This window comes from Brienomyrus brachyistius, chromosome 14 (assembly GCF_023856365.1).
Source record: "Brienomyrus brachyistius isolate T26 chromosome 14, BBRACH_0.4, whole genome shotgun sequence".
NCBI classification, from domain to species: domain Eukaryota; kingdom Metazoa; phylum Chordata; class Actinopteri; order Osteoglossiformes; family Mormyridae; genus Brienomyrus; species Brienomyrus brachyistius.
The window spans coordinates 11,359,712-11,372,618 of record NC_064546.1 but is presented as its reverse complement, the minus strand read 5'-3'; the positions used below and the strand labels follow the sequence as shown (position 1 = coordinate 11,372,618).

Here is a 12,907-nt window from a genome sequence, read left to right as displayed (position 1 = left end):
ACTAATGTTAGCTAACATTTTACGGAACACCATAAATCAGAAAGAGACCAGCGTTTAAAATTCTTTACTTAAGGGTGTGCTATAAAATTATAGATTCATGCATTGCAGAAACACAATCGCAGCATAACACAAATAGTTTTTCTTAAAAAGAAAAAAACCCTCAAATTGTCGCAAACAAAACGTTACCCTGTAATTTCATAAGTAACGAATCTCCTCAGGCAAAATACAAATGAATATTCACTACAGAAAACAAACTAAAATAAAATAAAATAAAATGAAATTCTACGCAATCGTACTGCAAATCAGTCATGGATCCAACCTTCTGCTTGATAGCATAGCGGGCGGACCAAAGGTAGATTTAGTGATCTAGATAAACATCACGCTTAGCATTGTCCTAACAACAAACCCATTTTGGGTAATACGGGTACGTAAGTATCTTGGATCAGTGTTAAATCTGGGGCTTATCGTTTGATCTTTCTGTACATGAGCAATGTAAACATTAGTCAACCGTACAAGCGCTGGATCCAGAAAATGTTTCTTCAATATTTAGTTCACGTGCATATGCTAGTGTATTAGCTGGACTTAGTATTGGTGCAGCTGGCTATTGATGCTGTACAAAGAATTTCTTAGGGAAGACCACAAGATATATATAGAGTGAGTATTGTGCAAATGGGACAGTTGAACTTTGCAGTTAATATGTGTTCAGTAATACTAAATTTCCTCTTCTAAATAATGTTCAAGGGACATCTGTGTATTTAGAATGGTATCAAGTTGGTATTCCAGATATTGACATATTTCCAGAAAGTAAATTTTCAGTATCCAATTCTAACAATACTCACCCTAACAGGATGGCACACATACAAAGCCAAAAGTCACAAAGAATCCAAAATAAAATAATTTTGAAAAATCAATAGCTTTATATACAAACCTCTGTTTTGTTTATAAAGGAATCTTAGAGATATGTTCGATAGAAAGCAGAAATGCTTAGAATTCAAACTGGCACTATACAAATTTCAAACTCCAGATGAACATATTTAGCATAAATCTTAAATCGAGCAAATCTTCAATGTTTCAATTGATTATGGTAGCTTAGATTTTCAGGCATTTTGCCCTTTCTTGACATTAATTATATGACTGCACTTCTCACAGCTGACTTGCTGAGTGAAGCACAGTTCTTCCTAAGCATGAGATCAAACGATGCATGTAACACACTGAAGGAATGCAGATGATTCAGTGCAAGTGACCACACGTGTTGTTGGCAAGCACTGTATACTAAAACTGTTTTTATACTTAATGCTATATAACCGCTTCTGGCTGTAAATACACTTTAAAGAATAACACTCATTTTATATATGTATCAAGAAAAATAGTTTAGAGGGAAATGCAGCCATGTTCTCCCTAAACAGTTAGCTAGAGCAATTGCTGGCAGCTTGTAGAGGTCTCCTTGAAGTCAGTGACATGCCCCAAAATCCTCTGCATGAGCCAATCAGTCTTTTGCTTCAGTTGAGGATGGAGGAAGGACACCAGAACCTTAAATACTAGGATGATACAGTGACCGGGTTATAAGAACCGCTGCGGTTGTAGAACTTGCTGAAGGCCTCTTCTAAAACGGAGGCCAGTCGTGGCTGATCCATCTGGAGAGAGAGGAAGGAACGGCGAGGTGAGCCTTCGGCGACCCGCCTGAGGGACACTGCCGCTCGGCAGGCCTTCGGAAGTCTTAATCAGAGCAGCAGCTTCTGGGAGGCTGGCCAGACAGTGTCAATGGGAGAGACCAGTGCATGGTTTCTGCAAAAGGTTTACGTGATCTTTTGATGATAATAATAGCAGAGTCTATCAGCTTAAACATGGGCTTGATATCATTCTCAATGAAAGCACCATAACACATTAAATATCCATCTATTTAGATGGGAGGTTTGAAGAAGAATTATTTGATAATGGATCATATCTGACACATTTATCAGTAAGGAGGTGCTGTAACAGCCATCAACAGTTGGCTACCCTGAATTCATCCAGTAAACCATCCAGCTTTGGATAAAAGTATGTCACTATCAGGAATGGAGAAGCCCCCACCCACTTTCTGCGGGGTCATGGTCACCCCTTTATGACCTCATCAGGGAGCAAACAGGCCAGCTTTAACACTTACTTTACACACAACTGCACTTATCTAAACAGGCTGGGAGCTGCAGCAACGGGCAGAGGGGCTCGGTGCTCCAGCTTAGAGCAGAGTTAATCCCTTTAAGTGCATCTCTGCCTTACTCTATGTGTCACATGGAATTAAAGTGGCACTTGGTTTTGCTTCCTACCTCGCTGACGAACCCCAGCTGAACTAGCTCCACAGCCAGCTCCTGCACGTTCTCATCTGTGCAGAAAAGGGAAGAAATAAGAAATAAAAAAAAAAAGATTTAAATGCTCTGGTCAATCATTGTAGGGCTTTCACACAACTGAACAATGCTTCCATGCAGTAAAGGCTGCCAAGTCTCTCGATGGCTGACGTATCTTGGAGGAAGCTCATCTTTGGGGCGTATGATTCACAAGCTTCCAACAAGCATGTAAGCACATATACAGATCTACAGTTTAAACAGATGTGCCATTTAGCCAAATGTAGCCAACGGTTCTGTTTGTACAAGCCTCCCATTTGTTATGCCAGTAAACTAACAGGCAGCCACCAGATACTACAGTCCAAACTAGTACCAAAAGATGTCCCTAGGATTTGCATGTTAAAAATGCTTAATGGAGAAGATCTTCCTTAAAAAAAAGTGATACATTTACTTACTGGGTAATAAATCACAGCTTAGATGCCTGTTAAGCTTATCTTCAAGCTTCAGTAATAAGGTAAGCTGTGAAAGAGGAAATGCAAATTTCATTAACAGAACTGCATTAATGTGAGTTAGCTGTAACTCGCATAAACAGCCTTCATTCACACTGGGGTATTCACCAGGGAAACTACACTGCCGGTATTAATTCGTGAAAAGGAAACAAACAAACGTTAGTACCAGAGAAACCCCCCCCCCCCCCCCCACACACACACACACACACACACACACACACACCACTTTACAGGTTTACAACTGTTGCATATTGTTGGGCCAGCAGAAAACTTACATGGTGCTTTGAACCTTCTTCTATTGGCTCAATATTGCACTGCATCTGAAGGACCTGAAAATTTAAAACAAAAGTAATGATTAAAAAAAAAACCTAAGTATGTGGCAGAAAAGCAAAACGTGTGTTAGGGTTGGGCTCGTCTGTATATTGGCGATGGGGACTTTTGGTAAGTGATCCATTCTTGGTCTTCATATGCTACAGTTATGTTGTATCCAGCTGCACGGTCATTTACATTTGAAAAGCTGACACTTTTGTCCAAAGTGATGATTAAGTGAGGATCAGAGAGCAGGGCTGGCCGGTGTCCCTGGAACAACGGCGGTTAAGGAACTTGCTCAAGGGCCGGTCTGATGTAATCACTCAGCCTTCATGACATGGAACCACTGAACATAAATAAATAAATAAGAATGTTCTTACTCCTGCTCATGTACTTACATTTTATTTATTTAGCAGCTGCCTACATCTGACTGAGAAGGCAGGGTCAGACAGTCCCTGGAGCAGCTGGGGCTAAGGGCCTTGCTCAGGGGCCCAGTGGTGAAAATCAGTGTGCTGAGTCTGGGATTTGAAGCAGCAACCTTCAGATGACAAGCACAGGATCCGAACCCACTGAGCCACTGGGCACTAGTAGATCTCACACGCACAGGCACCAAACAGCTGAATCCTATTATCTGACTGACCTTACAAAGTTAGCAAGCCCCCGGGGAAGGTGGGGGTGGGGGGCAGCCAGCTGAACTTGGATCCCTCACGTGTGTTTTCCTCGCTAGTTTGACCGAAAGCATTTTCGTTCCTCTCTTCCGCTATCCTGTGTTCTCAGGCAACTATGCTGGGAAGGGCGCTTTATAAATAGGGTCTTTACGTAAAACTTTGTAGATGAGAATATCAAATATCAGCCATTTGCTCAGTTCAGATGTTGTTGTGTAATCTTGTGTCCCTGGTAACTGGATAAGTCTATTCGGCGGAGGTCTGTCTCAGCGCGGACTGTGTGCTTCACCTCCTCCAGTCTCTCACCTTGCGGTACTCGAGCTCTGCAGGCTCGGGAGTCGGAGTCTTGACGGAAGGCGTGACCACGGGGGACTGCACTGCCTCTTTGTGTGGCTGCTGCGGAGCAGACATCCGGATGGCCGTAAGAGGATAGATCCCGTTCCTGTGAGGTAGGAGGCGGCGTAAATGGGGCACGTTCAGCAGCGTCCGCCAAGGGATACTAGCCAATGTGTTTCGAAGTATAAGTGCTCAGCATTAGCGCCGGTGTCGCTGTGTGTGGGTGCACCGGCGCCCTCTAGTGACAGCTAGACTGTGTGGGCGTTTGCTCAGCAGCCGGCCGACCTGCAGAGGGAGTCAGGCTGAGGGGAGGCACAGTTTTCCTCACCTTACGTCTTCCAGGAACTTATCCAGCTCAAGCGCAGGAAACTGGGAAAGTCTGAGGGTCCATCAGGCAAAGAAGAGAAACAGGATGAATTTTTACTTTCATAATCAATCAAAATTATTATGACCCCATTGTACAAACTGCCCCATTCACCTTGTCTTAAACATAAAAAAACATTTAAAAACCTCTATCACACTATTAATTCTATTTAGGTAAATATATAAACATACAATTCTAAATAAAGCAGGGCCTATTTCCTGCAAAGCAATGGATAGAGAGACATAGCCCATGTCAGCTGTACATAGCCCACAGACGGAACACACACAAGCCAGGCCGTATGATAAAACAGGACACTTACTTCAGCTGGGTACCATCTTTCCTTTCTAGTATCACAAGGTTGGGGTCCATGTTCTTAGTGATTTCCTCTAAGGCATTTTCAGGAATCATATCTATAGCAACAGGAGGAACAAACGAGGAATAAATTAAGGGATAAAGAAAAATAAATCGCCATTTACCTTTTCAGGATAAGCTAGAGGTGGATGGAAGGGATTGTGAAGCTGTTTTGGGTAACAGCACCCACACAAAAGAGTAAACAGTGTTTATTTGGTATAAGCATTACATGATGTTTAATGACCAGGGCCAGAATGTTTCCATTACATTTATTCGATGCCTTTATCCAAAGAGACTTACAGTAGAGTTAGGGTTACGATTTTTGCGTGTGCTCCTCGGGTTTCGAACCCATGACCTTTATGTTGTTAGCGCAACAGCACATTGTAAGGCAGCACACCAGGACCCCAGCTGCACACCGGGACCCCAGCTGCACACTGTAAGGCAGCACACCGGGACCCCAGCTGCACACTGTAAGGCAGCACACCGGGACCCCAGCTGCACACTGTAAGGCAGCACACCAGGACCCCAGCTGCACACCGGGACCCCAGCTGCACACTGCAAGGCAGCACACCAGGACCCCAGCTGCACACCGGGACCCCAGCTGCACACTGCAAGGCAGCACACCGGGACCCCAGCTGCACACTGTAAGGCAGCACACTGAGACCCGAGCTGCACACTGTAAGGCAGCACACCGGGACCCCAACTGCACACTGTAAGGCAGCACACCGGGACCCCAGCTGCACACTGTAAGGCAGCGCACCAGGACCCCAGCTGCACACTGTAAGGCAGCACATCGGGACCACAGCTGCACACTGTAAGGCAGTGCACCGGGACCGTCCTCACAGCACGCATATACACACTGCAGACACATGACGCTGGAACCCGCGCACAGGCCTGAGGTTCACTCACGCTGATGGGTGACAATGCAGTGGGCAGCCAGCAGCTTCAGCTGAGGCACCTCGAACAGGGCCTGGTGGAACAGCAGCTCCTTGGCTGTGGGCCGCTTGTGGGGGTCTGCTTCCAGGCACTTCTGAATGAACTCCTGTGGCACAAGGGGCCGGACTCATCAGAACACTAAAGAAACCTCCTTCCTGTACTTTAGACCCTGAACATAACACCAATGTGCGTCACACACTCAAACTCCATAAAATGCAATCGAAAACAATGGTCATCGAAAGCTTGACTCAGCCTAAAAGGACTTAATAGCACGCATGACTAATTTACTGCGCTACTGAACCTCAATCCCCACTCAGGGAGGAAGTGAAACCACTCGGTCAGGCTTAATCACAGTGAACACTAAAAATAAGAGAAGCAATATTTCCTACAGGAACCTGATCAACGGCAGCAATATGGGATTCCTGTATCATTTGGTTCACCGACCACAAGCCGTCTGCCACAGGACTCCAAAGACACTCACTCTCTGCAAAGGGTCCTCCAAGGACTGGATGGCGCTATTTATAGCTTCCTGCGACACATAGGTGGAGTCTCCGTTGCTCTGGATCTCAAGCACAGCCATCTGCAAGGTGATCCAAAGTTTGTCCCATTCTTTTCTTAACATCTCCCCCCCCCCTCGTGGGTGTGTTTGAACCATTTACTTGAACATAAATGTGAAAATTAATTAAGCGTGTGGAGTGCAAGAAAAAAAAAAAATCCATATACAATTGTAAAGGGATCGTCACAGGTTTGGATCTCTCATGTACAGCTAGGAATCACTAATTCCTGCTTTGATGACATCCTGTTTCTTATGGTATTGGGGGCAGAGACGGCAGTTCAACATGTGAAGCAATTTTTAAACTTTTACCTCTAAGGCGCACATTCCAAAAGAGTAGATATCAACTGCTGTAGTGACATCTGTCACTGCTACGAGAGGGAAACAAACGGATAATCAAAAACGGCTCGTCGGAGCGCAATAATGTGCTCTAACTCGGGTTGGTGAAGTTCCCCACATTTACCTCCATATTCGGGTGCAAAGAAGTGCAAATTTTTCTGCTCTTCCCGGAACGTCTTCACGTGATTGTTGATAGTGTCTGGTGCCACTGTGGGGAGGAACACGTATTACGGTCACTGTGGTGCAGAAATCACATGACGTACTTAAGCTGCCTGGACACCCGGATTCACTTACGTTTTTATTAACTTAGCTGACGCCTTTGTTTAAAGTGATGTTCATGTGAGGATCAGAGAGCAGGGCTTGCCCACATCCCCGAAGCTATTCGTGTTAAGGTTTTATCAAGGGCCCAACACTGATATGGTTGTTTTTCTGGCCATGGGACTTGAACCCATGACCTGCTGGACAAAGCCACAGATAGATAACCCCCTGAGCTACACACTGTCGTGCAGAATTGACTTGATCTATCAGAAAGAGTGATGTAGTTCTGAAGCTATGATTTATCTGAAATTCTGATTTCGTAATGGTGGCTGTAATGTTCTTCCAGGTTCATGAAGGGGCACCTTTACATAATCTCACGAAACACCCCATACCTGAGCCAATCTTGATCAGCCCGTTGTGCTGAATGAAAATGGTATCACATGTCAAGTTTCCATGGATTATTGGTGGATCACAGGAGTGGAGATAACTGCGGAGCAGAAGAGAGAGACGAGTAATGCTTTACCACATTTTAAAAAGACAAACAGAGGGAACTATTAAAAGAATACTCGCTTCGGTTAATGGGGCAGACGCTGGTATTGAGAAGGCTGACTGACCTGAGAGCAGAAAGGATCTGAGTGCACCATCGCTTCCAGGCCTGTAGATGTTAGAAATAAAGGCGACTCTAACTGCTTGGGCTATACAAGTTCAGTCCAATAAGTCAGAGAAAGTCATGCATTGACCACTTAGCCTATTAGTCAGTGCTTTGGTTCATTACTGTCATTGGTTATTGGTCACATTACTGCTAGTCATTTTATGCAGATTTTCCCAAAAAGTGGAGCATCATTAAGTGAGCCAAAGACAAATTGTCATCCTATGACTTCAGAATGACACCACAAACAAAAAACGCACCTTTTCATTCATGGTCTTGTGATTTTTCTTTGTCTTCTTCAGAAACTGCTTCAGACTCCCAGAAGACATGTATTCAGTGATGAAAATGACCTAGAAAAGAAAATGACCACCTGTTAAAGACTATTCCCATCTGAAAGATACCAAATAAAACAGAAGGACCTAATTAAAAAACATGCAATAAGAATGAAAACTGGAATGATTCACTGTTAAAGAAAAACACCTTCTGTGACCAAAGGTTGACTTCTCAGACACAGGGACCTACCCGGGCACGGTTCTCCTTCACATCAGCCCAGTACTTGTGAAACTTCACAATGTTCAGGTGCTCCAACTGAGTCAAATTATCGAAAATGGCTCTGACTTTCTCCTGTTGGGGTAACAAGACAATTTCACATATATAAATTTAATTCTATATACAAATCGCATTCCTCAAGGTCCGAGCCCTGCTGCTTGTCCAGCCTTCCTTTACCTGGGAGCCAGGTGTGAAGCCTCTGGCCAATCAGAATCAGTCATTTTACAGTCATAACTAACTGGAAGAACTGAAAACAAGGCCTGGACTGGGAACTGCAGGCCAGATTTGAAGAGTCCAGCTATAAAACAACTGTATTCAACATCAACATCCATGGGAACGATATGGAGACCTTCAGGGAGTTTTCCTTGCTGAGAAAAGCATGGCATCCAAATTAATGACAATCGTGAATAACATCTCTCACATCCTCCAAGAGCATGTTAGCATATCCAACTTCAGTGTGACAAGAAGCGCCACCTTGAGGTTATTTACCACATCTCTCGAGGGAGGACCCATAAACCTCTCCAGGGCTACGCTACAACTATAACTCATATGCTACACTGTATATCTGAAGGATAACTGCAACACCCTCTCTCACTCTGCATTTTACCTCCATCCACCCCCCCCTTTACCGGACTCTAGTGTATGTATTGATGCTACGTACTTATTTTATTCAGAACCACACCTGCATGTTACTTTAATTGTGTTTTAGTATTTCAAGTATTCACATAAATAACCAATGGTTTTCACATCTTACACATTACCTCAGTCCATAGGATGAACATATTTACTTGATCGCTCCCACAATTCTGTGCTGAATGTGTTGAGCCTTCGCTGAACGTTTTTAAACTTTATTACTGCACTGTACCATGTTTGTGTCTGGCTGATGTAGCACTGAAACTTCAGTAAAAAGTTTAATAAAGTATCAATATTTATTACATCTAAAACAAAAAAAAAAAACACACAAAACCAGGCTTTATTTGCCATTTGCAAGCACAGGTACACTGGAATGCGTCTTTTCTCTGATCACATCTAGCTCTCCATAGCTTGAAGGGTAATTGCGCAAGGCAGCCAACATGCAGCCCGCTGAGCTGGGGGTGAAGGGCCTCGCTCAAGGGCCTGCAGACATGTGACTGTCAAGGGTGGGCCTTGAACCGGCAATCTTCTGGTCAAAGGCGCAGAGACGTAGCCTGTGAGCCAGAACCTCTGCCTTCAATATGAGTCACGTCAGGGATCGATTGATGAGACGCAGCGCACTGTAGCAGATGGTTGTGCTTTAGCTTGGACAGATTTTGTAACTGCAGAAGTGCAATTCTGAGAATCTACAGCAGATACATATTTATTCAAGTTCCCATCTGACACAGAACATTATACAAAAGGGTTGTTTTTAAAACGGCACTACTTGGCCCTCAATACAGAACCCTATGAAACATGAACCCTTGGGAACTCTAACTTCATCCTCACAATACCTGGAAATACCGGCAATAATTGTCACAAGTATTGTTATTTTCACACATGAATAGCACACTATAGACGTGAAACCACGAGTAAAATAATGAAAGAGGAACAGATCTGTGAAGAGCACCGGTCAACCACAGTTTAGAAAACTATACCCTAAATCACCGCATGTGGTTGAGCTGAGTGATTTACCTACATTGGACTAGAGGAAGCACTATGAAACCTTTGCATGCCATCTTCAATGCCTCTCTTAAAACAGCTTTCAGATACACTGCAAGATACTCAAAAGGAAGTTAAAAAACAGCTAACAAACCCAGAAAAGATGACATGCTTTTAAAACACCCGTGGAATCCATTTTATCTAATAAGAGATAGTCAGAATGCAACTAGTGACAAATTTGCATGATTCACTTAAGTCTTAATGCACACAAAAGCGTCCTGAGGGAAGACACTGCAGGGCGTGACCACTGCGGAAGTGACCAACCTACCTCCTGAAGTTTGAAGTTCTTCCTCTCCGAGAACATAACCTCATTCCAAACCACCTCCACACCTTCCTCTGTATCCATGGCCAGGTAGGCAACATCGATGCCAGGGACATTACGCTGGTTTACCTATTGAAATAATAAAATATTCATCAATAAATGTACACAATCCTTTAAAATGAGCTATAAAGAGTACTGCAGTGATTCGCTATAGATGGGCATCTTGACACTGCATAAATGAATCAACAAATCAACTAGATTGATCATGCTGAAAAACGAATCTGCATATCCTTGCTGTCCAATGAATAACATGAATCTCCAAAATTCCATTACTACATGACTGTGGGGAAAAAACACATTTTCTCAGAAACTACTTAACAAAATGAACCTAAAAAAAAACGCAATGAGACACCATTAGCATCACAAAGAGATGCAAATATTTACACAACTGTCAGCGAATAGTTCAATGTTTTAAATGGATTCTTGTCAGAGAAGCAAACATATCAGTGCCAACAAGATACAAACTAACCTCTCTTTATTTTTTCCATTAACAAAGATGTTACTTAGCCATCTCCCTAGCTGTCAACATTAAATTGTTAAAATCGCCAATATAAAGCAATCTATACAAATTACCATCATGAATACAAAAGTTAACTAGTGCAAAAAATAAGTACTAGATAGATGACTTCTTAAAACATCTTTTCATTGGTCAATAATGAGTCAAATGCTATCAATAGAGGAGAACGGGCATATTACATCTATAGGGGGGAAAAAAAAGTCATTTTCATCAAAAGGTGGTTTTTGACACATGCGGTTTTCATCGGATAATGACAATACATGGAATTACAGTTAGTAAAGTAAAGTGAAGTGACCAGAATGAACACAAAACTGACCAAAAATGGTGTAACAGTTATGGCGTAACACAGAAATAACCCAAAACAAACCTCCTTTATGCTAATCAAAGCTAACCTTTATGCTAACCAATAAAGTAATTATTATAATTAAGTTATTACCCCAATTAACTATCCTTTCTGGTCTGGTAGCAACAACAACTGTAGTAATGATAATAAGATGGATATTTAAAATGGAAGAGGCAGATGTCAGTTACCTCTTCTCTACGTTTCTGCCACCGCCCACAAGGACTCTCTTCCAAAATCTCAGACTCATCCTCACTCTCCTCCTCTTCTTCGGGAGCAGGGGCCACCGGCGTGACGGAGGACACTGGAGGAGACATGGAGGATACACCCTGGGCAGCAGGGACTCCTGCCTCCAGCTTGCTTTCACCGGCTGTGGTTGTCTTGCTCTCCCCCTCTGACATCCTGTCCCTTCTGCTTTTGCTAGACTCACGTGTGACTAAGCTCAGTGTTTGTTCACAACCTGCAGCTGGCAGACAGGAACAGATATAGATTCAGTACAGGGTGTTCTGCAGGTGAATCACACATCATGCAAATTGTTTTAGAAAACCCAAGAAATGAATGAATGCTTCGAGCTGCAACCTGTGTTTAAGGGTAATTGGAGCTGTTGGTTAGGTGGTAGTATTTCAAAATTACGCAACTCATAGCTGAAAATAATAACTATAATAATCTGTGCCAAATAAATAATGTGATTGGAATATGAAAACTATTTGGAATTTAAAAAATAAAATCACTGTTGAATGATCAACTTCGTTACATTCTTAAAATTCATCGACATATACACAGACACATACGTTGAAAAAAAAAACATGTATTGTTCTTTTGCAAATATTAAGACGTCTCAATTTTATTTGCATTACTGTATTTCGATAATATTGCCTTCATTGTAACTGACACCACGATTCTTAATGACATCCAAACTGACTGGCATTACTTGAAGGGCTCCGACAGCCTTACGAAGAGAATAACTTCATCCTTAACACGCGAAATTACACGCGTGACTCAGAGCCGTATCCGGACGCCGACGGCGGCCCTCCGGCCGCCGAGATCACGGGGGCGGTAGCGGGCATGCAGAGGCGGAGAGCACCGCGCCAATCTTCCGGAAGCCAAAGCCGGCTAGCTGGCTAATTGGCCGAACGGCTACACTGCTTAATGGGACAGTGGGTCTCAGTGTCTTGTCCTTCAGTTTTATTTATTTTCGTTGCTTTCGAGAAAATCTCGTGACTACCGAAGGAAACGGCGAATGACGGGACGCGTCACGTCCGCCGGTCGGCGACATAAATGCGAACGAATCCTTTACAGGTTCAGCCCGGCCGAAGAGAAGCGATGCGCGTGTAGCCGCCGTGCGCGACACGGAAGCCTCGACTGGCCGCCAACCAAGGGCTACGTCGCAGTCAGTCTCCGCGGCTACGAGCAATGGCGCTTCAGCAAGAAAGAAAGAGAACTGGAACGTAGGAAAGTGCCGAGCAAACCGGGCCAGACCGGCGGCTAACGGATGCCAACGCGCCGTGGAGCCACTGACCTGTCAACACGGTCAAGCCGGCGGACAAATAAAATGCTAGTCAGTCCACCGAAAGAGCAGGCTGACCATCCGCTCATTTCGGCCCGAATACGGCCGACTGCTCCTCTTCCAGACGCGTCTTAGGGTCTCACACAGACGGCGTGCTTGGTATGTTAAAAAATGACTTGCCCAAAGCGTAAATCCGATGTATGCCGGTTCTCTACCCAACTCACTAGTGTACGTATGTGGGTAGTGGGCTATCTAGACACCTAGCGAGGCGCACACTACCTCATGCGTGAATAAGACTTCATATATAATATTTAAGAGATATGTTACAATCTAAAAGCTAATGCACTGCGTTACTACACACATCACTGAAACGCCCCATATTGACGTTTGCGGGCTTCTACGTTAAACGTC

At 43.8% G+C, this 12,907-nt stretch overlaps 1 protein-coding gene and 1 long non-coding RNA gene across 5 annotated transcripts; both read right to left on the bottom strand.

Annotated features, from left to right (window-relative positions):
* Positions 1–48: 48 nt before the first annotated feature.
* LOC125707120 (nuclear receptor-binding protein-like) lies at positions 49–12,882 on the bottom strand. Of its 4 annotated transcripts, none has more exons than XM_048974046.1 (18): positions 12,776–12,882; positions 11,181–11,455; positions 10,079–10,201; positions 8,110–8,211; positions 7,848–7,937; positions 7,553–7,593; positions 7,331–7,425; positions 6,805–6,888; positions 6,654–6,712; positions 6,270–6,368; positions 5,762–5,894; positions 4,821–4,911; positions 4,466–4,516; positions 4,108–4,243; positions 3,103–3,156; positions 2,774–2,837; positions 2,304–2,359; positions 49–1,634 (listed from the first exon to the last, which is right to left on the bottom strand). In XM_048974046.1, exons 2-18 carry the CDS (start codon positions 11,388–11,390, stop codon positions 1,539–1,541), a joined length of 1,584 nt encoding a protein of 527 aa, XP_048830003.1. In that variant the 5' UTR covers positions 11,391–11,455; positions 12,776–12,882; the 3' UTR covers positions 49–1,538. The 4 variants fall into 4 exon arrangements, with proteins under 4 accessions (XP_048830003.1, XP_048830001.1, XP_048830002.1 ...); XM_048974044.1 differs by having other exon boundaries at positions 12,509–12,878; XM_048974045.1 differs by having other exon boundaries at positions 11,181–11,449; positions 12,509–12,878.
* Positions 8,830–10,070, bottom strand: LOC125707121 (uncharacterized). Its single transcript, XR_007382188.1, has 2 exons — positions 9,788–10,070; positions 8,830–9,389 (listed from the first exon to the last, which is right to left on the bottom strand). It is a non-coding gene; the product is annotated as an uncharacterized LOC125707121 (long non-coding RNA).
* Positions 12,883–12,907: the final 25 nt, after the last annotated feature.